At 40.1% G+C, this 25280-nt stretch overlaps 7 protein-coding genes and 3 non-coding genes across 10 annotated transcripts; 7 read left to right on the forward strand and 3 right to left on the reverse strand.

Annotated features, from left to right (window-relative positions):
• The first annotated feature begins 185 nt into the window (after nt 1-185).
• LOC117574435 (protein suppressor of variegation 3-7) lies at nt 186-1032 on the forward strand. The gene is made up of 2 exons (XM_034258273.2): nt 186-331; nt 402-1032. Exon 2 carries the CDS (start codon nt 445-447, stop codon nt 889-891), a length of 447 nt encoding a protein of 148 aa, XP_034114164.1. The 5' UTR covers nt 186-331; nt 402-444; the 3' UTR covers nt 892-1032.
• Nucleotides 946-6034, forward strand: LOC117574433 (uncharacterized). The gene is made up of 6 exons (XM_034258271.2): nt 946-1110; nt 1179-1353; nt 1417-1996; nt 2047-2200; nt 2261-2353; nt 2413-6034. Exons 1-6 carry the CDS (start codon nt 1067-1069, stop codon nt 5939-5941), a joined length of 4575 nt encoding a protein of 1524 aa, XP_034114162.1. The 5' UTR covers nt 946-1066; the 3' UTR covers nt 5942-6034.
• A 12-nt stretch (nt 6035-6046) lies between these two features.
• On the reverse strand, nt 6047-7720 carry LOC117574434 (carbonic anhydrase 15). The gene is made up of 4 exons (XM_034258272.2): nt 7657-7720; nt 6806-7009; nt 6469-6731; nt 6047-6409 (listed from the first exon to the last, which is right to left on the reverse strand). The coding sequence occupies exons 1-4, from the start codon at nt 7718-7720 to the stop codon at nt 6047-6049; spliced, it is 894 nt and encodes a 297-aa protein (XP_034114163.1).
• A 653-nt stretch (nt 7721-8373) lies between these two features.
• LOC117574308 (2,3-bisphosphoglycerate-dependent phosphoglycerate mutase) lies at nt 8374-9879 on the forward strand. The gene is made up of 4 exons (XM_034258117.2): nt 8374-8595; nt 8867-8979; nt 9045-9539; nt 9586-9879. Exons 1-4 carry the CDS (start codon nt 8570-8572, stop codon nt 9747-9749), a joined length of 798 nt encoding a protein of 265 aa, XP_034114008.1. The 5' UTR covers nt 8374-8569; the 3' UTR covers nt 9750-9879.
• Nucleotides 9880-9962: 83 nt separating this feature from the next.
• LOC117574488 (uncharacterized) lies at nt 9963-11382 on the reverse strand. The gene is made up of 2 exons (XM_034258326.2): nt 11285-11382; nt 9963-11031 (listed from the first exon to the last, which is right to left on the reverse strand). Exon 2 carries the CDS (start codon nt 11017-11019, stop codon nt 9973-9975), a length of 1047 nt encoding a protein of 348 aa, XP_034114217.1. The 5' UTR covers nt 11020-11031; nt 11285-11382; the 3' UTR covers nt 9963-9972.
• A 2697-nt stretch (nt 11383-14079) lies between these two features.
• Trnas-gcu (transfer RNA serine (anticodon GCU)) lies at nt 14080-14161 on the forward strand. Its single transcript has one exon. It is a non-coding gene; the product is annotated as a tRNA-Ser (tRNA).
• Nucleotides 14162-14298: 137 nt separating this feature from the next.
• On the reverse strand, nt 14299-14380 carry Trnas-gcu (transfer RNA serine (anticodon GCU)). The gene has a single exon. It is a non-coding gene; the product is annotated as a tRNA-Ser (tRNA).
• Nucleotides 14381-14705: 325 nt separating this feature from the next.
• Trnas-gcu (transfer RNA serine (anticodon GCU)) lies at nt 14706-14787 on the forward strand. The gene has a single exon. It is a non-coding gene; the product is annotated as a tRNA-Ser (tRNA).
• A 4427-nt stretch (nt 14788-19214) lies between these two features.
• LOC117574864 (uncharacterized) lies at nt 19215-21760 on the forward strand. Its single transcript, XM_034258881.2, has 2 exons — nt 19215-19570; nt 21131-21760. Exon 2 carries the CDS (start codon nt 21132-21134, stop codon nt 21750-21752), a length of 621 nt encoding a protein of 206 aa, XP_034114772.1. The 5' UTR covers nt 19215-19570; nt 21131; the 3' UTR covers nt 21753-21760.
• Nucleotides 21761-22535: 775 nt separating this feature from the next.
• LOC117576228 (IQ and ubiquitin-like domain-containing protein) lies at nt 22536-25248 on the forward strand. Its single transcript, XM_034260842.2, has 8 exons — nt 22536-23059; nt 23122-23377; nt 23441-23658; nt 23713-24223; nt 24290-24422; nt 24487-24599; nt 24659-24843; nt 24896-25248. Exons 1-8 carry the CDS (start codon nt 22632-22634, stop codon nt 25158-25160), a joined length of 2109 nt encoding a protein of 702 aa, XP_034116733.1. The 5' UTR covers nt 22536-22631; the 3' UTR covers nt 25161-25248.
• The last annotated feature ends 32 nt before the right edge of the window (nt 25249-25280 follow it).

The following is a 25280-nucleotide window of genomic DNA, read 5'->3' on the forward strand; positions in this document are numbered from 1 at the left end:
TCACTGAACTTAACTTGATTTTATTTATTATTTGATAATAACTACAGCACATGTTTACAGCAACAAGTAATTTTTGAAGAAAAGCCGGTAATGAACCTATTTTAGCAAAAATGGCGGACACACTGTTAGTTGCAGAGTTTGAATAGAATAAATGTTAATAGCATTAGTGTAAATAACATAGTGTTACTATGTTAATAACATGCTGCTGCATTTTGGACGCCAAAATCATATGTTTTCTTGAAATGCAAATAACCAAAACAAATTAAAAGAAAAGAAACAGTTTTGTCGTTTTTAAGATATTTAGGTGTCTTACAAGTTCTTTGGGAAAGCGGTAAGTTTGTCTAGATTTAATAAGCCAAGAAAATGCAAATTATTGAAACAGTAACTTTAACTATTTGCAGACGTCCGAACAATTCTTGAAAAAGAAGAATAAGTACATTAAACATGTCCCTAATACGTCACGGTATGAAGACCAAATCAGCATCCAATCGTGAAGAGCTACTGTCGAGCATCAAACGAGATCGCTCTATATTAAACGCATATTTTCAAGAGCTTGCAACCAGGAACTCTCAGGCGGCCCTGCAGAAGGAGAAATTAACGAATATTGGGACTACAAAAGTGGCTGCAGTTCGACATCGCGACAGCTACGATTTGTTTTTTGAAAGTGCTTGCATCAGCATCAAGAGCTTGCCACCTAAGCTAGGTGCAGAAGCCAAGAGCCGAATATCACAGATTATTACTGAATTTGAGATTCGAGCTATTTCTGAACAGGAAGCGCAGCAAGAAAAAGAAAAGGAAAAACAACAGATCGCGAAAACCGTAAGAGTGTCGAACGAACCATTGGTAGACCCTTCATCTGGCATTGTCTACGAATTTCAAGCATATAGTTAGTCGAAAGAGCTGTCTATGAAATCTCTGTCGTTATCTACTTGGTCTCGACAAAACATTAGTTATGTTTCAACCCATTTCGTTCAACAAAATTTTCGATAAAATTCTAAAAAGACTATTAAAATTTTTTTGTATTTGTTTTAATTTCTTTTGATTTTAAAATTAATGTACCGTTGAAATGTCGAGGAAACCAAAGGTTTGCATTATCGGCGCAGAGGGTTGGTAAGTAGGGCTGATATATATAATTATTTTGTTCTATAGCTGAATTAATGATTTATTCGTTATTTCAGGGGCTCTGCTATTTCAACGGCCGTTTGTAAGAATGCTGCTAATGGCGAGTTTGACAAGAACGTTCACATTTATGTGTATGATGAGCTTGTGAGGAGCAATTACCTTTCGGAGGTCATTAACGAGCGGCATGAAAATATTAAGTATCTGCCAGGAATTAAGTTGGAGCTTAACCTGGTAAATTCAAATTGGGCATTTTGAATTTTCAAATTTCACCAATTAACTTAACTTTGTTTTAAGATTGCTGTCAACGATCTTATTGAAGCTGCCAAAGAGGCCGATGTATTGATATTTGCCACGTCTCATTCGTTTATAAAACCTTACTGCAATATATTAGCCGGAAAGGTGAAAACGAGTGCATATGCCGTATCCTTGATAAAGGGTCTAGATCATATAAGGGATGGGGAAATCGATCTTTATTCACATGTCATATCCAAGCAATTGAACATTCCATGCTATTCAATGATGAGTGCCAATAGCGCCATGGAGATGGCTCAGGGCAAATTGACTGAAATAACTATTGGGTGTAACAATGCCAATCATGCTCATCAATTGTCCAATCTGTTCCAGACGGACAACTGCAAAGTGTGCAGTGTCGATGATGTTGATGGAGTGGAACTTTGCAATACACTTAAGGACTTGGTGGCGCTCAGTGCCGGTTTTATAGATGGCTTGCGATTGGGAGAGAATGCTCGGGTCACCTGCCTTCATTTGGCATTGAAGGAAATGATGCGATTCATTAAGACTTTTAATCCAAATACCAAGCTATCCACGTTCTTTGAAAGTTGCGGATTAGCGAATTCTGTAGCTTCTTCCTATGGTTGGTACATGAATTTATTTATAGAAAATATTCTAACAATGTCTCCGCAGCGGACAAAAATGTTACTTTTGCAAAATGCTTTGTTACCTCGCGCAAAACTGTGCAAGAAATTGAAGCTAATCTTTTAAATGGTCGCAAGTTGCTTGGTCCCATAATTGCTGGCGAGATTTATGCGTATTTGGAAAAGGCCAAATTGCAAGATAAGTAAGGAATTTCTCGTAGAATTTGAGGCATTCAGCACTGATATAATTCTCCCATTTGAAGGTATCCTTTGTTCACAGTCCTTCACAGAATATGTCAAAACGAGCTACCACCCGATGCTATTGTTGATACCCTGCGTTGGCACCCTGACTTAAGGTAGTTACCTCTTTCACAGCTGTTAAAATTCGATTAGTTATTGGTTGTCTATTTATTAGCAATAACTCAATTACTCAACTGCAAAAAGATGAATACAAACTGCCAATTTCGTTTGCTGACAGTGTTCTTGAGAATTTCGTGGATGTAGCTCCTGAATTAAGGCCTTGGTCAGATAACGCAAAGTCAGTTGATAGTTCGATTGATTCGAATATTCAAGAAGAGAAAGTTCAGCAAATATTCAATGTTGAAAATAGCAAAATGGAAAACTCTGGTATGGAAGCAACCACAGCTTTAGATGCTGCCAAACCAAACAAGTCCGATGTGGAGTTTTCTTTCGAGATCGCATCATCTGAAGACAAGCCAGAAATCTATCTTACGCTTAGGGAAGGAACAGGAAACCCTTCAATTGAAGTCCCAGAACAAAACGGAAATCCTTGGCTGTATCAGCAAAATCAGGACTTGGATATTGGTCTAGATAACGCTATTGGCATATCCCAGAATCTCAACAACGACACTAGTGCCGAATATTTATCAATTAAACGACAACCAGCAGAAATCGCACATTCGAATGAATCAAAATCGAGTGAAGGAAGACCTGTGGTTGGTGTGAGCAACTTCATCAAACAACACATTAACCCTTTAAATGAAAAATATAAAGCATTGAAAGTAAGGGCCAAGGTCAATGATTCCATCAAAGCTTCTAAACTCAAAAAGAAACTTTCGAAATCCAATTTGAGTAAGAAGGAGAAGTCAACAGAAAAGATACAAGCCAAAGAGAATGATTCAAAATCAAAATCAAACGAAATGGAAAATCTTAAATCTCATTACAAGTCTCCAGTACAAAAACAAAAACAACAAGGCGCATTGGCAGAACAGCAGAAGATGCAGGTGCTGTATGACGAAGATCCTACATTTACTAAACGTTCTGCTGACGAGCCTAGTGTATCGAAGCTTTTCGATATAATGCGAATGAATGCAAGTCGATCCTATGAGGAAGAGCTGATCGGACATTCTCTGAATGCAAACGTGCAATCGAAAAGCAAAAAGAATAAGTTTTCCAAAAGGAATAAAGTAATGGACAAAGCAAGTAATACAATGCCTATAATTAAGGAAGGTGGATATAGGGTTGATTATAAGCGAGTACTACGGTCAAACAAAAAACCTTCTCCTATAAAGGAACACAAAAGCAACCAAAGCAAAGACAACGAGACCAAGATAGCTTCTATCGTTCACAAAGTAGATAGGGTTCCTTTGCAATACTCAAACACAGACAATTCCTATCGTTCGATCAAATCAGATCTTGAATCTCAGAGTTGTAGCGAGGCTAAGTACCAACCAACTGATAATGATCAGTTAAATCAGCAAAAGGAGGATAAGACTGTGTTTAAAACGCTCGCAATGGCGCCAATGTCTTCTAAAGGTAACGACAGCATATGTCCAGAAATGCTTTATTTTGATGGGCAGAAAAATATGAAGGGCTTTGAAGAAGATCCTAAATTAAAGTATGAAGGAAAGCGCACCGAAAACATTCACGATGCTTTCAAAGATCCCAATAAGTTAATTAGAGCACAAGAGTTTTTGGACGAACAGTCGCACTTGATCAGGAACCTTTTATTGGAAGTAGCTGCTTCAGATAGCTTTAACAATGACTTGACCAAATATCTGCAGAGTGAAAACGAGTTTCTTGACAACAAGACTAAAAACGAGTCTAAATGTGCGGATCAAAAAAATTCGCCATTAGAGGAACAAAAACCAGACCATGCACAGAAATTTACCAGTGAGCCAAAAATTAAAGAATACCAACTGACACACGGGGAACCCAAGTCGGAAATTTCTATAGAAAAGCCGCAATCTAATAAACAATTACCAGCATTTGATCGAATGCCAACGCGGGAACATTTAGACTACACCAAGAAGGAAGAAGAGAATAAAATGAAATATATAAATAATGTCTATGAAGATGTTCGAGATTCTTCAGATGAGGAAATACTGAATAATAATAAGGTACTTTTAGAAAAGCAGTTTCCTGATAAAGGCGATAATAAATCTTTGATTCAGGATAAATATGAGATGATTCTAGAAAAACATTTGCCGAATAGGGATTACAAATCTTTATCAGATAAAAGGGATACTCTTCTGGACAAATCTGTATCCAAGGCATATGACACTGGTCTAAACGAATTTTACAATAGCAGCGTTGATGAAAGTGTCGAGGGAAATTCGAAGAACTTTGATGACCATCGTTCGTCAGCTTTGATTAAAAAGAATCAAATTCGTGGCCTTGAGGATCCCAATTTGCGTTTTTACCATGGCAAAAACGATGGAGAACCAGGACCAGAGTGGAATTGGTTGCTCGAGAACGAGGACACAAAGAAAAAATCGAAGAATTCTGTTAAAAATACGGAGAATAGAAGTCTAGATCTAGACGATGATCTTCTTGTGGACTCAAAGAAGCAACCGAAGAATTCTCTTAAAAAAACAGGGAATAGAAATCTGGAACTAGACGAGGATCTTGCTCAACATAATTACCAAAATCAATTCAGCAACGAGGATAAACAAACAAGTCGGAAATCTATGAATCCAACGAATAATAACAATTTCAGTCAAGACCTGAATTTTCCACAACGAAGTCAAGAGAATAGTGATTTAAACATAGAAGAGGATCAAGCTTTAGATAAGGCTCAGTTCATTATCGACGAGGACGCGCAAAAACCTATTGAGACGGATGGAAGCAGTCCAGTTAAATTCGAGGGCAAACCCAATGAAATATTTATGGATGATGCAAATCCTATTTCAAAGTCGTTGAGTGAAGAGTCATCCCAAGATACGAAAACCAGCGACCCGATTAAATCCAAGCACACCGATAATGAAGATGCTGAAGTAATTCTGAAAGACATGTCAGCTGAAGAGACTCTCCAAACGGATCGAACTGTATCCGGATTGAATGATAAAGAATACGAGGTAATGGCACATGCTGTAAATGAGTTTAAGAAGATTCTCGACGATGTTGAAGTGAAATTCAATAGTCCGGATGCTTTAGAAAAAAATATGAAGCAGCCAATCGACGAAAGGCTTGCTGAATCGTTGCATCAAGATGAGGAGAATCCGGAATTTAATACAGAGATGAAAACTTTAATGACGAAGGGGCAAACGAAGGAACGTCAAGTGGACTATAGCGGCAATGATCCCTACTTTGAGAATATCAATACTCTGCCTAAACGGTCGACTCCGTCCCACTCAAAGGATGAGCAGGGGGAGAAAATGCGAAAGAAGATTGTGATTCGACCATCATTTCATCCGCCGATAAATCCCCGTGTTCGCATACCGCATCCCCCCTTCGATGTGCGAGATCATGAGTACCACACAGTCAATTATCGCCCACCACCAAATCTAATGCGTAGTGCCACGCTGCCACTCCGCAAAATTCCCGTGGCTTATCGAACCAAGCAGACGGCCGCAAGCAATGTGGTGAAATTACCGCGTCCAGCGATGCGACTGCCAACGTCGGTTATGCGCTCCTCTGTTCTGGCCGTTGAGCTGGGAATCTTTGCGGCTTTCTTCTCTCGCTATCGAGGCGGTTGCAAGTAGCATTTAATAAGATTTGTATTTACTTCTGATCCGTCTTGTATTTACTTCTACCCCTAACTGGCCGCCAATAAAATCATTACAAACATAAATAAACGACATAATTTGCTATGACCAGAGGTACTCCTCCAACGGTCGCCGTAGGAATACTTGTCGCCGCTCTAGAGACTGCAGAGGTCGAAAATTATTCAAAAGTGGCCGCCCATAACGATTGCGCAGCTGCCAAAACTTGGGCAACTCAAGGTGTGAAATGGGTAGCACCTCGGCAAAGACGTGCCACAGCACAGCCGGGGAGCAGGGCGGCGTTGTAAGGGATCCCTTGTATGCATAAAAGTTGCCCCTATCCAAGCCACCCAGTAGGGAGCCCAGCGTGAGGAACGCTGCCGGCGTATAGCTGCTGTTGAATTCGCCCACATGGAGTAGGGAGCCCAAGATCTCGGTGAAACCAGGCTGATAATATATATAGTTGGTCTGCAATAATTGAATAATTTTATCATATATCGATAACAGGAGTAGCCAAGCAAACTTACCCTTACAACTTTGAAGAGCACAGCAAGCACAGCGAGGCCGTCAGTTTGATTTCTCGCCTCCTCGTCACTTTGGTATTTTGTATTCCGATGTACTATATGCATTTCCAGATCATAGCGACGACCATTAAGCAGGTGCTCTGATCCCTTCTGCTGCGCTGACCCCCAATGGAAGTGGACGGCCATCGCCTCATAGAAATCTTCCAAGAGTCCACCTGTTATGTAAGGGCGTTCACCATACACCGTCGTGGGTACACTAAACTCAACTAAACATATACATAACATATATACAAATATCAATTAAAATTAGGTTCCTAACGCTGGCTCTCTGTTTACATGCCTGTGTGTCCATTGTTTCTCACGTTGAGCAACTCATCGAAAGGCTCGTCGTAGAGACCAAAGTGCAACGGAGGCAGGCCTATAGGTATCACCTTCTGTGCATTGAGGGGCACTGGGGATTGATCCACGCCGCCACATTGTGGATATAAGTATTGCCATTGCATAGGCGCCTCATAGCTAAAGCGTCGATCCTCAGGGGGCATTTCTGCAGGGAGGGGAAAATAATTTAGAGTTTGCCAATCTCAATCTCAATTCAAAAACAAAACAAAATTCGCAAAGTGTTTTGACTCAATTCCCAAACAATTGTAGGCAGCGCGCACCTAAGTGAACTATAATTGTCCAATGTGGACAATTGGCCATCTTCTGTTATATAAGCCCACTTGGAGCAAAAACAAACAATCAACAATTGCTCTGACATATTTTTATAGTTTTTCGTAGAGCATTTGTGCATGCAATTTTAATTATTGTTATTATTTACATGCGGCTGCGCTCTTTTGTTTACTATCCATTATCCATTAGATGATGCGTGTGCATAAACCCGACTTACCACTGAGTTTGACAGTTTTATGGGCGCTGAGTGTGACATTCGAGAGTACAGATTAGAGATGCCTCATAAATTCCCCCAAAATCGAGCCTACTTGCCATGGCACGATGGTTTTAGATAGTTGTACACAGCTGAGAGCACCACTCAATTTACGTCATAAGTACATATGTACATCTAATATCTGTGAATTGACTTCTTAAGATAGTTGGATATCGAGAAGACGACGCGAAAGACAATCGTAGATTGATTTGGATTGGACACACTTCGTTGATTCGTAGATACAGACATCAATAATAAGTAATACCCACCCGTTGCAAACGGCAATAGAAATAGCAAACGCTTATAGAAGTCTCCAATTGCCGGAAAATGCATTCTTCGCCAGCCACAATTCTCTTCACAATTAATAATTCACAATTCGTTGTCGTAGTCTTAGTCGTAGTCGTAGTTTTTGACAATCCACGCACTAGTGGCAAAGAGGCTCACACAAGGTGCTCTGTACTGAGACTGAGCCCAGCTCACAGCTAGCAAAGACCTTTATACGGAAACGCAGACGCAGATAGACGTTGACGATGACGATGACGTCTCAGCCCTCAGCTGTCGTCAACGTAGTGCTCTACAACAGCACACAATCTTTAAGGTAACCGAAAATCTGCACAGACTAGTAAATCGATTGAAGGCATTGCAATGCCAACTGACTGAGAACCGATTATATACCAAATAAATAATTTAAATTTAAAATGAAGGTAGCATTTATGGCCCACTGTACGTGTAAGGGTTTAAAGAGAAGCAATGCATGTTTGTTTTGAACTCTTGCGGAGACAAGAAGACAAGACAATTCCATTTTTATTATTAAGACACATTTGCACTTTTTGCTTTTGTTTTTTGCCAGCTGCAACGGCAGTCCTTGAGTTGTATTATGATTTGATTTATCGTGTTCAACTCTTACTTTACACTCTAGATATGATTAAACTTAAGTTTTGTTTGAAAATGTAATCCCTGATTGTGTTATCACCTCAGTTGGCTTTGTTTTTAGTTAGATAATCTCAAAACCCTTTTACATTTTTAAATTCGCTTGACATTTTTGATCAGACTTATCAATTTATTACAATAAAAGCAGTGATCCGACGTGCCACAGTTGGATGTCACGCCGATATGCCGATAGGCTCGATAGCATCCGCGGAGGACTTGCAATAAAATAAAGATAAACAAGGGCAGGGAGCCATGTTCAAATTTCTGAGAGGAAAATTGTAATGTACTAACATTGATCAGCAGCAACAATCCACCAAAACACGCAAACAATATTGTAGGTTCTGATTCAAACATAAACTCGGCTTAGCAATGTGGATACATTTGTATCTTTCAGATACAGTTGTAGTATCTCATAGTATATCAAAGAATATAAATATGTGTGTACAGTATCACGCATGTTCTAACACAGCTACAAATCATAATTGAATTGAAATGTCATTTGGTACCTGGTAGCAAATCGGGATTAATGAAACCTGTTTTTCATTTCAGATCAAACTTTTTCGTAAAATCCAACCGTCTTGTGCTCGTGCGGCATGGCGAGAGTGAGTTTAATTTGAAAAATCTATTCTGCGGCTGGCACGATACTCCGCTCAGCGAGGGTGGTAAGCTTACGATTATGATAACAAAGACTACAATGATGCTGACTGATACGAGTTTCGTTCAATAGGCCTTCAGCAATCACGCACTATTGCTGCAGCCAAGCTGCTGGAAGCTAAGATTGGATTCGACAAGGTCTATTGTTCGGCATTGGGTCGCTCCCGACAAAGTGCGGATGTAATCTTGGCCGAAATGAAAAGTTCTTATCTGCCTGTCGTGTTGGACTGGCGACTAAACGAGAGGCATTATGGTAATTTAACTGGCAGTAACAAGCGGCAGGTGGCGGATGCATACGGCGAGCAGCAGGTGCAGGCCTGGCGACGTGGTTACGATGAGATACCGCCTCCAATAGAACCCTCGAACAGTTACTATTATGCAATCCTCAACAACTTGGCCTTTAGAAATATACCAGTTGGTCAATTTCCACTCTCGGAATCGATGCACATGTGTGTGGATCGCGTGAAGCCCATTTGGGAAGAAATCAAGAAAGAGGTCCTTCAAGGCAAGCGAGTGTTGATCGTCGCTCATGGAACTGTCGCTCGTGCCCTCGTCCAGCATATTGAAGGTGTGTATTATTCTTCCCATCAATAGTATCTAACATTTCTTGCTAGATTTAAGTAATGAAGACATCGTCAAAGTCAACGTTCCCAATTGTGTTCCAATCGTTTACGAGTTTGATTTGCGAACCGGTGACCTCATAGGAAATAGCACCTATCTGGGGGATGCGCAATACATCGAGAACATGAAGGATAAGGTTGCTGCTATTGGCGATTAAGTATCGAATGTAGATAGACCTGTAAATTTCGGTTGCACCTAGCTTATAATTTTTAAAACTCAACGAATAGTTCATTTAAGCTAACAAAAATTGCGTCTCGAATTAAAATCCTTGATTTCCTACTGAATAATTGTCAGCGAGTTTATTTCGAGTACTGTTTATATTTTAGATGTTATTTAAATGCATTCAATAATACTTCAATCAAGTTGTTTCATAAGTGTCATCAGTAGTAACTCTGTTCATTATAGTTGTATATATTGTTGGGTAATATATAGATATCGTCGGGACGGCCATTGAACACAAATGGACGCTTAAGAGAAGTTAGTTTGGAGTCCTGTTGCGGTGCTGGCAAAGTGGAGAGGCCAAAGCTCTGCTGAGCATGTCCATAACCAGTCGATGGAGATGGAGGCATCGGTCTATAGGGATTGCTAGGCGTGGGTGGGCGCACATTGAAGTTGTTACCTCCGATTCCCTGAGAGAACGATGATATCTCATTGGACGCGCCATTCATTTGATAAATTCCTGAAGGTTTCCCGTTCGCCAGAAAATTAACGGGTAGATTGAATACAGAGCCAAAGGTGGAAAACGTCGGCATAGGCTGATAAGTCAGCAAAGGCGAGAAACTGCTTCCAAAGGGACTAGGCGCCAGATTTGTGGGCACAAACATATAAGGTGTGGGTGGTAAGCGCACGTAGTAGATGGGCGAGTTGCGGGATGAATGTGACGAGAGGGGTCGTCTTTCGCCGGCTGCCCTGGACATGACCACATCCTCCAGATCGTTGTTAGCGCCCGGATACGAAGGATAGAACATGTCGGGAGCTATATACAATGGGAAGGGAATGAGCACAGGCTGAGCGTAGCCAATAAATGGCAGCATCTTCGGCATGGGAATCGCTGCCCCGCCTGATGGAAGACTTTCATAAGGATTGATGGGCGAGTTAGTGGCTGCGTAGGGACTCCACGCATAGTTGGAGTGGGAGACTGGGAGTCGCGAGTCCTGCTTTAAATCGTGAAGCATTTGATAAGCATCATCCTCTTCTTCGCTCTTGATGTCCTGCTGCTCAGCTGGCAGCTCGGATTCCTGCCCATATTGCTGCTGGGCGACTGAGGCACTAAGGGAATTCCCCTGCTGCTGCTGCTGTAATGATGGCGATATAAGCGTCTGCTTCGCTTGAGTTTGTTTCTTAACCAATTGTGATAAATTAGCTGCGTCCGAAGCAGCAACCAGCAGCACAAGTAGTGCCGAGTATATCCAAATAAATCTTTCCATGTCTAAAATTATCTAAATTCAATAATGAAACAAATGATATGTTTAGTTATTTGAATTGCATTGGCTTAATACAAACATAGTTTTTGATTATCTGTATGGAATTTGTCAACTGATAATTGTACTCAATTGAAAAGTAATTAAGTTCAATACTTTTAGTTTTTCAAATCAAGTGTATTTAATTTTATTGGTGTAATTAGTGTCACTTAAAGTTGTTCAAGACTGATTTATTTCTATTGTTTTCCAATCACTTAAATTATGTTCTCACTTTTCACAAGGTTGAAGCAAACTTTTAATTCCCGATGAAGATCAGAGTGAGAGTACGATCAAGACACTCGCAAACTAGACTGCACAGCAGACGCGTCGAACTAGCAATGAGTGTGAGCACGTTAAGAAGCTGCGCTTTATATTGGCCATCACGTTACCAACAGCAACTCGGTTGACGACGATGGCAACGCTGCGGATGAGTAGAACTAGATGGGGCTGAGCTATGAGAATGTGCCAAGTTAGAAGTGGGCAAAAAGAGTTTGTTTGTTTGCTTTCGTGTTTGTTGTTGATTGTTGATTGTTGTATTGCATTGTCAAGGCATCTAACATTTGGGCCATCCGGCTTCTAAGTGATAAATCTGCACATGATTGCAACAGGAGGGATATAATTACCCTCAAGTGTCAATGGCCAGCGTATCTCAGCATTTTTCACTCGCGCATGCAACTGCATATTATAAAAACCACTGCAAACGTAAATAAAAAGCTAGAAATGATAATTGCATTAATGAAAGTACGCCCGCGATTATGTTGTTCAGTGTTTATAACACCGACGAAGTGAAAAGGGCAGAGAATGTATGTGCATATGTATGTATAAGGAAACTGCGTGGTAATATATCGCTCATTAGTCATTGATATCCACAAAGCATTCTGCTTAGCACCGACGAGCTACAAGCTCCTATCTGTAAGTGAGGCTCTTCCAGCCCAGCGCCAGTCGCAGTCGCAGTCACGAGAAGCTGTTACATAATTGGGCATAATTGTGTGATTACATCAATGTACATGCATAAACGAGAACGAATATCTGCAGAGTGGAGAGCACACCTTTATTGCCTGCATACCGCGGAGTACTTGTAATGCCAGTCTTAGCTGCCCGTCCCTCACTGCAGAAGACAAGGCCGTTTATCTTAGCCAAGTCTTTGGGTGCGAGGGTCTCTTAATTGTGTTGATTTTGCAGACAAGCGGATAAACACAGGAGCTATGGGGATGTTACTGGCGTTAGCACTTCCTGACTTTCGCAACTTGGATGATCATACATATTAATATTCTAATATAAAACGTTTGTTGATTTGTCAATGCCAGCGGCATTGGCGCCGGCTTCTGCATTAGTGATGGAAACGCAACCAGTGCCGGTGCTGTTCTCTCTCTCTCTCTCTGTCTCCCAGAGATTAGGACAATAATAAATTACATAGCTAATTAAGTGGAGACTGGCGACTAGATACTGCAACTACAAACACCACAGACAACCACGCAGATGCAAAGATACAGATACAGATATAGATACAGATACTTGCACATTGTACTTGCATGCCACAGACTTGGCTGATAGAGACTGCCCAACCACCGCCAACCATAATGAACGGATGGTGTTATAATAAAGCCGAACCAAGTTAAGCAAGATCGCAGCTGAAGCTGCAGCAGAGATTTACTGAATTTACAAGCATCGCGCCAATGTAATTAGCCTTGGAATGTCCTTGTGCACGTGACTATCACCGCACATCGCACATCGGGATGCCTTCGAGTGTGTATGTGCATGTGTTTGCGAATAGTTTGCCACTTCACTACATGCTAAATATAAACGTGCGTGCCTGCACATCGTCCGACTTGGGCACACTTTCCTAACGAAGACAATGTGTTGTGTTAGCTGTTCTTGTCGGCAATCTCAATCGGCCACTTTAACGTTAACGTAAACGTAAACAACTATCAGCTAACAACTAATAGTCAGAAAGGTTCATTAACACCGCTGACACTCATGACGACGGTTGACAACTGGACATTCGAAGTACATCAACGCAAAGTCAGTTTTGAAATCTTTGCCAGCTTGCAAAAGAAATAAATACTTATGAACTAGAGGTCATAGTTTAACAAATAGACCAAATGTTCTTTTTAATATAGGATTAAAAATAAGGATATAATGTACATACAAAAATCTTATGATATTAAAATGTTTTCTTATATTCATTTTTTTAAACTGCCATCTAAAAAAACTCACATCCATAATAAAGTTTTTGGAAAACAAAAAAATATAAAATAAAGCAATACCAGATGCGACATAGAGTAATGTTTAGTCGAGCATTTCCAACTAGAACACTCTTACTTGTTTACATCAACGAAGAATGAGAAGAAACATCTCCAAAAGAACACTGATGATCTTAAAAAAACTAGGTCATCTAGCGGCATAACCGCATTAAAGTATGTATATCTGAACTATCCAAAAACCTTTTTAATTTCTAAGATGAGCGATCTTCAATGCGCAAGCAAACAAAATAAAAATATTCTATAAATACGATGCTCCGAAGTGACTATTTAACTCCATACCTCTAAGCAAATACTCTTTAAAACATAATAATATTAAATTATACATTAGATAATGTAACACAGGATTACATTCATTAAAATAAATAAATGCGATAATATTGAAATTAAAGATATTTTATGAGAAGCATAATAAGACTTATCATAATATCTTTCGTAACGAAAAGAGCATACCTGTTTTTTTTCAGGGTATAAAGGCAAATAACTAAAATGCTTAGACTACTCTCCAGAAGCTCCAAAACACGCGCCACCACTTGGATACACTTTTTTAACAACAAATAAAATAATTATTCAGAAGCGAGACGAATCATTCACCATCACTTTTACGTGATACACACACATTGTGTACAGAACAAAAGTAAGTACTTGTGTCAGTTTATGTTAATTGACACAATTAATAATTGAATTTCTATTAGCTAGAGAAAGAGAGTAGTAGGAAAAGTCGTGAAGGGTTCAGAACCTTCATTACGCCGCCGGCTGCCAACAAGACGAGGTGGCCGAGTGGTTAAGGCGTTGGACTGCTAATCCAATGTGCTCTGCACGCGTGGGTTCGAATCCCATCCTCGTCGCATTAAATACATTTTTTAATTATTTTTTAACCAATTAAACTTTTTAAATAGACTAAAACTTCACATTTTTATTATAACAAAGCAAAATAAAACATTTATTTAATAATTCAATTTTAATTATTCAAAAAACAGATTCTCGACGAGGATGGGATTCGAACCCACGCGTGCAGAGCACATTGGATTAGCAGTCCAACGCCTTAACCTCTCGGCCACCTCGTCATATGCGGCAACGCCACCCAGTTGTTCTGTTGATACGCCGCTGCGTGAAAAGTAAGCAGTGGACAAAAAAATTAAAGAAATCAGGAGAAATTATATTTTTCAATATTAATGCAACCTGAATAAAAAATATATAAGTAATTAAAGGCAGAAATTTTTGTAAATTTTAACACATATTTATATGACGTGCACTTAAAAACCTAAGATAGTGCAACTGCTTGCTTCAATAGTTGTCACTTTGCACTGCTTTATAAACTGCTTCATGTTGAGAACAATATTCTGCTTGCCATTTGTAAGAAGTATGCATTTAGGACTACGACTGACACGTGACGAGGTGGCCGAGTGGTTAAGGCGTTGGACTGCTAATCCAATGTGCTCTGCACGCGTGGGTTCGAATCCCATCCTCGTCGAAAAATTTTTTGCTTTATTTCTACAAATTAATCATTTAGTTTAAAAAAAAAAGAATTGGCATATCCAAAATTACATTTCATATAATTTCAATATTATTAAAGTACGAGCTTTTAAAGTTTTCTACCATATACTAGCAGTAAACGGAATTTTATTTCGCTTTTAAGACAAGATCGTATCTTATTTCAACTGAATCTAAAGTTTTTATGACCATGTGTGACTATAGCTGCAATGCCGGCTCTTATGGTATAATGGCCCATCCCAGACGGTAACATAAACGAAATGGAAATAGATACATTGATAACAATTTAAGTACGGCTGTTGCGCCATCCTCTGTCGACTAAGAGATGTGGGGGAGCTACACAACAGCTAGATTTACTAGAATTTAAGTTTATTGACTCTGATCGTGAAAGGGTCTACGAGATGATGTCTGAACGTCAAGGTCGCCAATATGTTGAGCCAACTCGCAACAATTAAGGAGAATTTTGGAGCCCCAGTCGGAGCCGCCGACACTCAAACTACAATATAACAAGCAAATTGAAAGGTAATTGTTAAAGCGGGCTCCTCCAGTTAAAAGCATTAGATTAATTCATTTATTTTCAAGTGATTGCCTTGTCATCAATTTGTGTCGATTAATTGATCCATTTAAACCTATTGGTAGTGAAGTTCAATTGAGAAGTTCAATGATTTCACGAAAATTTGACACTCACTCAAATAATATTGTAATGTCAACGTTGAATAAAATTAAAATCTTTAAGAAGCATTGATTGTATGGACGCCTAGAGTTTACGGGCTGGGCTCTGCTAACAATTCATATTTGAACTTCAGTTTACCTACTCCTTTCTTTATTGCGTTTAGTAAACTCGTTTTTAAGCAATAAAATGCACATATTTTTTCATCATTAGTTGCGAGAGCCAAAGAAGTTTTGTTAGTCCATATAACATACATTCGAAAACGTGTTGAAATTTCCTTTAATTGTAAATCAGCATCAGCTATAAAACTGAACAATCAATCGTTTGCTCTAATTGTCAGGAAATTCGAAAGTTTTGATTTTATAGTGCGGGTATAAAGTAATTGCGATATAGTGCGCGAATTGTTGATAGTAGATGATGTGGGAGGTGTGAAAGTGACTACTTCACAAGACGAATATATGTATGTGTATGTGCCACAGAGAAATCAATTCACCTGCAGCTCCTAAATCTCAAAATTAAATTATATTCGCTTATAATATTTCTCTTTGGCGAGTAGTCAGTAGTACGAGTACGAGTACGCGATCAAATTATTGTTTGACTTGAATCACCACTTTCCGGTGCCCAGTTTGAGCTTAACTTAATACACAGCAGCCCAAAATTCGATCGCGATCACAGAGAGTCAATTCAGTGCAGGGCACGCTTCGGCGCCCAGTTTAACCTTTTTCCTGTGGTCAGCTGCCTCTTGCCACTTTCACAACTAAATAAACAAAATAAATAGAGAGAGCACAAGCACCATAAGGTTACTAAACTATAGAATACCCTTTTCTTTGAAATAATTATCACATTATTCTAGCTGAGAATCATTTTGCGGTCTTCGCCTATATGTTTTCTTATTCAATTCCGAGATGTAGAAGTATGTCGAATATATAAAATGTTGAACTCGCCAAGTGATCGATGAGTAAATATTGAATTCGCTGTCTTCAAATTGACAGCTGCCTCTGCAGCATCTGCTATAGACTTGACGCTATTTTTTTTTTCCTTTCGTTGCATTTCCTTTCGTATGCTCTACAAATATTTTACTTTCAATGAAAGTCAGAGTCGTGTAATTGGCATCTGAAGCTGACCCCATTCGAGTATAACTCATTACTCAGAAAAACCAAACAAACAAGACGGAACGAGATTGTTAGCATTGCATAAGCATCGCCAACAATGACAACTTCATTCCCGAGTGCATAGCGCGAAAGCGGGGTGACAATTAAAAGGCGATGCCCACATGCCACAAACTCCTCAAACTCCAAACTTCAAAATCCAAAGAAAATCCCAATCTACAGCCAAAGACACAAGAAAAAGATAAAGGCTGGTTTCGCTGATTCAGCTTAATTATTTGCCGCGACGAATGAGTTTAATGAACTTGCAAAATTTATCGACAATAAAATGTGAAACTACTTATAATTAGGTACACATATTTATGAACATTTTCGCCAGCCCAACAGACTTCAACGACTGACGCCACGTTTGCATTAGCGCTCAACCTTAGCTAGTGGGTGGGTGTTCCCTCCGTCAACGATAATTCTGGCTAATGAAAACGTTACTATTCTAACTGGCCAGAGACTGTCAGAGCAAAAGACTGAACGAGAGACTTAAACAGTTTGTATAATTTTTTTTTAATTCAGTTGCCAAGCACGCAAGCGTCAGTTTGTAGAGTACAGACTTTGTCTAAGCTCCTCGTTTATTGCAAAATCGGACACTCATACTAGAAGACGACGCATATTCTTGATTAGTTCACTCCGGACCGGGCTTGGAATTTTACACACAGCTGCTGGTTGAGTTGTTAGCATTGCCACTTCCAGAGTCACTAGCATTGCCACAGCTAGTGGCATTGTCATTCCGTCCCGTCCCGTCCCGTGCTTCAGCCTTTCTGCTCTCGTCGTACATTGCTTCCGTCAGCATTAAACATATTAGTCTTAATAATTCCCAGCTTAGAAGACACTGATGCAGATATGATACCTGGCTGTATCTCGTTCGTGATTTGTGTTGTCTAATCGTTAACAATTATGCCAATGCCAATGCCAGATTCGTTAGTAGTTTGATTAGAGTATCCAACAACATATTTCTCGTGCTTCTCTATTCTTGGTGCGTGCCACGCTGCTGCTCTCAGTCAGAGTCTACGCACCTCAACACACACAGTTTTGTGTACATTAGCTAAACACAAGTATGAGCTGTGTGTAATTGCTATAAGGGGAAGCTGCCGACTGCCGACTGCTACGGCTAATTAATATTTAAAGGTGTTTTGATTGCTATTCCTGCTCGTGCTTAAAGCATTGCTATCTCTATTCCTATCGCTATTGGTGGTCAATGATTCGCGGTTATGTCATTCATTTACTGCCAAAAGGGCGCACTAACATTTTATCGCCTTTTCATATATGAAAAAACACGTGTAGTTGTTTCGACTAGAAATGCTCAACAATTTGGGTTATTTTAGTTGGTGAAAGATGAGAAAGTGCTCGGCTCAGCTGCCAGCTGATGGGTTACATGTCAAATGGGTTTATATAATGTCATGGCATGCCAGAGAGCGCAGCACTCAAAAAATTTCAAATTAGATGTGTTTAACTACTTAAATTACTAGCTATAAAACAGATTGCTGGAACTCAACTGTTATCTAATTTTTATGTAATAATGCTTGTACTGATATTCCACTAGAAGACAACTACTCATTACCTTAACCACACTAGGTTACAGCTTCCACTTCTAGCTTGACAAAGGTCAGGAATAAAATAAGAACATGCCAATGCTTGGGCCTCTCTTTCTTGGTAAGAAGAGTGCCTAGTTTTGTAGAGTATTGCCTTGACAGCCTTAACGTACGTCAACACGTCACGCAATGGCATTTAAAAAGCTGCAAAGGGACGCTTGGCCTGTCAATAGCAATCTTATTTTCAGAAGAGCTTCGTGTTACCCATCGCCAGCCTTTGTTGTCGTAGGTTCATTTGTAACTAATTTGTGCAGAAATCGGAAAGACAAAGGCGGTTAGAAATGTGTGTAGGGTAACTTAGTAGCCACCTCATCCACTTTCAGAGCAGACGCAGGCGCAGACGCACACGGTAGACGTAGAACAAGAAACAGGAGCAGCAGCTTTGTAATTGAATAAAAAATAAAGCCAGTACTTAGCTGCACAAATATGAGGGACTGAGTGGGTATATTGGGTTTCCAGCATGTCACTTTCCAACAAGCGCTTGACGAGTCTCACACCAATTGAAATGAATCAATTCGACGGCCTGTTGAATTTGTCAAACAAATGGCAAAGCAAAAGCAAAAAGCGTTAACGCAACCCGCAAAGTGCAATGGCAACGGCAACGGCAAACTGCGTATAACAGTAAGCAGGTAAACAATAAAGTGGCAAATTGATGCATTTCGTTCGCCTCGTTCGCGTTGGCTCATCATTGGGATCATTGCGAGCCATCTACTGGTATCTCTCTGAATCTTGACTTGGACCTCACACACATCAATACTAGTTGAGTCGGCAACGAACGCTCACGCTACAATCAAGTCCAAGTTGATGACGTAGTGCTACGACGATGATGACGACGGCAATGATGACGACTACGACTTCGACTACGACGACGAGGAGAAAGACAGCAGTAGACGCGAAGCCGATAGAAGCCGACTGACGCAGAGACCAGCAAAGTGATTTTTGTTCGAAGAAAAAACCAAATTACACACGGTCCGCAGATCTCATTTATTTGCCGCTCTTCGAGGCGTCCACAACATCGAAAAATGTTGTCCGCGTAAAAAGATTTGAAATTTGTGTGACTTCCGACGATTCAAAAGAAAACTTCCACACATATTAATATTAAAAGTGTAATTTGTGATAAAGTAACTTTAATTATTCGAGAAAAACAATATTCAAGATCCTTTATCCGAAACGGATTAATTATTACAAATTGCAATAATATTATTGTGATTTGCGAATAGTGATCACTTGTGTCCGCCTGAACACATTAAATTTCACACAAGTCATTTAACATATTGTGCATCAACAATTTACAATATAAAGAAGCAGCTGCAGTTAAAGACACAGTGATAGCTGCTTTTTAAAGTGAGTGCAATTTGAATAAACATCCATAATGAGCAGACAAGTACTTACAAACACTCGGTTGTGCAGTTGACAGCTGCTAGAAATTAATATTAATCATACTACGGCTAGCTTCATATGCATATTCATAAATACCACATTTTATTCACGTTCGTTGCCTAAGTCTTTCGTTTTGCGATCTGCGTTTCCATTGAAAACTTGACTTAATTAGTGGAATTTTGCAAATGATAGGCATACAAAACAAAGCAAACTTAATTGTCGAAAGAATCATAGTAAAATGGGAATGCCAAAAAAGTAAATATCAAAAAGAATTGGTCAACAAAATAAACAGAATCCAGAAAACAATTCGTTATCTTGTCGGAATCTTTTGCAAATTTTGCGATGTCAAAGTCTTTATACCAATAAAAAATAGTTACAAAGGTTAACACACCTACAACCTGCTAGCTTCAAAGTTGACTGTAAAAAATGCGTTTATTTTTCCCCTCCCATATCATATTTCATACGGGCTGGTACTCTGGCACAGTTAACTGCACCAATCCAAATAAAAATAAAAATAAAAATAAAAAAAAGCAACTTACCGGCGAACTTTCTGCAATTTATCATTATCCAATTTTATTTTTTGCAGCAAGGTCAAAAGAGGACGCCACACGCTAAGTTACAAAAAATGCCAGCGGCGAATCTTGATAGACAAAGAGTATTAAACAATTCTAAGATACACATATATAATACTAGGCTGCGTATATAAAGATACGTATCATGATCTTTAATTTGCATAATCAAGCCGAAAAGGGGCGTAGCTAGACGCTTAAGCGTTCCAGCCCCTAACTTGTTAGTGTTATCGTTCTTGTCTCGATATTAAATAAATGCCGTTTAGGCTACCATGCCTCCACTTTGTTGTCTGTCTTGGGTGTTTGGTTTATTGTTATTGTTTTATATTTTCGTTTTTTCGGGCTGATCAACTTATTTTTCACCTGCTCATTAATCACTCAGGCGTTGAAATGCCCCGCCAGATGGCGCTCGCCATGCTCATTAGCGTAATTGCTCAGTTGGCATCACAGTTGGCGTCGATGGTAACGTTGGCTGTGGCTTCCACACTTTGATTAGCGTGCATTAAATGCTTTCATTTAAGTGAATCAAATCGAAGCTCTCGAAATCTTTGCGTTATTTGATTTTTAACAATTTTTTTTTTTATTTTCCATTCTTCGGCTGGAACGTGAGAAACTTTTGAATAAAGTGGCAAACGTTTTCTGTAAAATATTTCGCGCTTTGATGCGCACAACCGATTTATTTATTATTAAATTATTTGGCATTTGTGACTTGCAGAAAAGCACATGCCATTGTTTTATTTGTGTTCGCATTGCTCGAATTGGATTATTTATTATTTTGGTAGCCATTGGGTCCATCAATCAAATTTCGACACAATTGCGATTTCAATGTAGGGCGTGGGCGCCTGATCACCAATTTGTGGACACTTTTTGAGATTGCCCTGACACTTTTTGAAATGAACAAATGAACTTATCGCCACTTCTCACCATCTCTCACTCTTCTCTTCATTTTTTTCAGTATGTCACCTTTGACAACGTTGTTGATGCTATTTGCCTTTGTGGTATGTAGGTTTGAACAGAGTGCGGCTTACCCGGTGGCTTACTCCTACAATTTGGCAACGCCTAGTAGGGCTAATGTGGTCAGCACTGCCACGCCTCCACAACTGATTAGCAAACTGCTGGTGCAATCGCCAACACTGGACAACGTTTATATGGACTATTTGGTCACGTCGAAGCCACTACACCTGCGTAAATACAACAGCAAAACAAAGAAAACCAAAAAGGACTCGAAGATTTATTTCATTCCCATTCCGCCACTGCCTTATCGCTATATACCTGGAATTGGCTACGACTATCAGCCCATGAAAATCAAGCCGATTATGCAGGAAACATCCAACCAGCCATCCACAGAGTCTCCCCACCGGCATCGCATCCCAGTCTCCTCACCCACTACTACGGTGACACCTTCGACTCCACAGTCGGCAACACAGAGTAAAGTGTTGCGTGTCCAACATAACAAGGATTACTTCTTCAATGGTCGTCCCTTCCGACTGCAAGCAGCTCATGCAGATCGCAAGTCAGCGCTGACGCCACTTAATCTTAAGTCAAGATTTTATTACAATAAAAACATAATTTATTAATTATTTGTAGACAGTCTATGGCTGAGTTTCATTTAATCGTAAGGGGGATACTTTGAAGACAACCATAATACTGTTGTTAATTGGCATAATTATATAGCAGTCAGTCAATCATGATCACGTGTTCATGGCGTTTAAATTGATTTCAGTTATATGAATATATTAAAAGAGACACAAGAGCGGGGCATCCGAACATCCATTTAGCAAATGTAATTATTGCCACCGTTTTGCCAGCACCAACTCCGATGTTGTGCAATAAATAATGAAGTGTGAGCAACTGAAAGATTCATTTGGGCCATCAAGCCGTATGTATAATGAGATGGTTATGAGTTTATATTTTGGGTAATACATGCGAATATACATACATATATAAAGAAGAAGTCGGAAGAAAACAAAATTGGGGCAATTAAAAGAAATTTGTTGCAAATTTGTTGCCCCAAAACGAAACGAGCGGACGGACACCCAAGTATTATGACTACGAGTACGAAATGAGCGCCGCTTTCACTCCCAGTAACTGGGAAAATAGCATTCATTTAAATTCAGCTTATGAAATGCTTAAACGAATGCGTGAGAAAATCAAGTACCCTCAATAGAATGATAATAGAGAACGGAAAATGTGGCCTATTGCTCGACGATTGCCGTTGCCACGGCAGGGCGCCAAGCAACATATTTATTGAACAAATTAATTCCTAAATGAGGAATACCTCTGTCTCTGTCTCTTCAACCATCCCCCGTTGGCAATAAGTCTCAAATTCTGGCAGTTCACATTATAAACGAAATTGTAATCGCAGCAGGCAGAAAAGTAGACACACACATTTAAAAATTACTTTGGGATCACGGATCATCAAATAGGAATCGAATATATTTCAGAGAATCAGCAAGATGAGCGACAAAGAAAGTCCACCATCATATGTTTGCAATATGCAACTTAATGTCGACCCATTGGAGAAGCCAAGGGTTAGGGCAATTTGTGGGCCTGCCTACGAGCAACAAAGCTCAGAGTCAGACCCCCAGGAAGAGTGTTGCGTGGATGTGGAAAATGTTACGGTCAAGTTTTATTTATCGAAAACCAAAATTGTTGCCCAAGTGTATCCCAATTGCATGACCATGGCTGAGGTCAAACAGGATATATCGCGTAAATTCGAAGTGGACCCGAGCGTGATTCTGCTCAAGCAAAACAATCGTTTGCTCTGCGACAATACACCCATTCATTCCACCAATATCGATGAGTTTGGCATTCATGAGTTTCAGCTGGAACTCAATGTACCCCAGGGAGATAATACTAAACTGAGCCTGAATGTCTACTATGAGTGAGTTTTTTTTTTTGCCAAGATATTAGCTCTCATCTACAGAGTACTATTCTTATCGACAGTAAGCATCGTTTACCGGACTATCTGACTGTTCATATTTCTGGCGAGGACACCAAAGACGGGCAGCCCAAAAATGTGGTGGTCGAAATTGAAAATGCTGCCATTGTTAAGCCATTTTTGTGTGGATACAAGGACAAACACAGTCGCAAGGAGTACTTGGACGCCTTCACCCAAACAGGACCATATTTAGACAAGGGCAAGTATCGGCTTTATCGTTCACGTGATACCCAGACCTGGGAGCAGAAGGAAAAGACTTTGGTAGGCGGCAAATCTGACTTAAGTCCCAAACATTGGCTTACATTGCATTTATATATGATATAGAACACCGCGCATGAGCAATCCGTGCAATGTGTCCTCGATGGCATCAACGTGAGGTACATGTCCACAGCTAATGATTATATCATTGTGCCCGGCAAGTATCAAACGTACGCACAGAAAGAGAGAGCTGAACGAAAGCTCGAGAAGATTCTATTGATACAGCGCAATTGGCGTCGCTGGATACTATGGAAGTACATTCATATGCGTGCCAAGGAATTTCGGTAGGTATGCAAAGGAAGTAAAATTCAAATATCATATGGTATTATTGTGGCCAGGTCTCTGGTGAAAAATCGCGAAGAAGAAGAGCAGCAATATGAACAGTGTGTGGAAAAGCGCGTAGAACGCACGGAGCAAATTAAGCAATTTCCCCGCACCAATGACGACTTCGATATGCTCTTTGCTGAGATCTCACGCTGGAAGCGCGCTGAGCTGAAGCGCATTACAGCTCATTTTGAAGGACCTGCTCGCATATCGGAGGTGAACATTCTGCTGGATAGGGAAATTCAGCTGTTGAACGGCGTAGAGAGGCAGCGACGTTTGGTCTCCATGGCTATGGAAGACTTTCGCAAAGATCAACTGCTGAAGGAACTGGGAAAGCCAATAGAATGGATTGGCTACAAGGATTGCAAAATTCACTTGGACTTGTTGCGCACGCAACGCGTACGTTTCTTAACTGAAGTGTACAAAGATTTGCGTCAGACAGTGGAGAAAGATAAACGCCTGGAGCTGCTAAGTCGTGTTATGGAGTTGCTCTTGGATGAAGCTTGTTTTCCCAATTTCCCAGAGGTGAGAATTGTATAAATTAAACGTGCTTACAAAGCTCAAAGTCGTATTTCCGATTTATACTTCTAGTTGTTTGATCTGTTTGATAGAGAGAAGAATCTTCTTATCTATGCCAAGTCATGCGATGTGGAAATTCTGCGCAAGCGCCAAAATATATTGTTCTTTGAATTAATCAAGTTTCAGAAGCGTGCTCAACAAAAGAGTAAGCCATAGACCAGAGTTATCAGATCCACATTCATATTTATGTGTACTATGTCCTTTCGCAGATGTTCCGTCACGAATGTGCATTGTTTGTAAAAAGGTCAAGCCATACGCTCAATTTGCGATCCGAACTCGTCAAAGCCATGTAGACACTTGTAAGCACTGCTACTATTTGAAGGTAAGAAATGAACTTGAGGACTCTAACTACATACTCGAAAAACGGCCCCTTAATTGCAGTTGGTGGCCACGGAAAACACCGTATACCAATCAATTCTGCGTTGCATCCAGCGCGATGAACGCAAGCGCAAGTGCACCACGTCCTTTGCTTTTGTCATGCAACAGGACGATGTGCGTCACATGCTGGATAAAATATGGCACGGCCACTCAGCACTCAGCAAGTCAGAGACGCTCAGCGAATTAAGGCGAGTTCCCAATTATACTTTGTTGATCCCTTTCTTAACTGTTCTTGCGTAGATTGCCTCGCTGGAATAAAAGTGATGACTGGTCACCGTGGAACTGTGTGTGCCTCACTGAGCGCGAGACGCGTGATCATTACAAGATCGACAACATGGAGAAGGTTTATGATCCCAAGTTCATATTGTATGTTGGCAATTGTCACATGCTGGCACGAAACTTGTTCCACACTTTGGCTGCTGTCGCCACAGAGTTCCAAGAGACGGGACAATGGTGGAAAGTGGGCATGAATAAACAACGCACCAGCAACTTGAATGCGGTATAAAGACAATTTAAAAATATTAATGCTTATTATTAGTTATCTGATCCCAGCTTATAAAATGTTTGATGGATTTCAACAATTGCTTACTCTGCATTTCTCTTGTTATGCTCTTTTCAATAAGGT

The sequence above is a fragment of the Drosophila albomicans genome, chromosome 2R (assembly GCF_009650485.2).
Source record: "Drosophila albomicans strain 15112-1751.03 chromosome 2R, ASM965048v2, whole genome shotgun sequence".
Classification (NCBI taxonomy): Eukaryota; Metazoa; Arthropoda; class Insecta; order Diptera; family Drosophilidae; genus Drosophila; species Drosophila albomicans.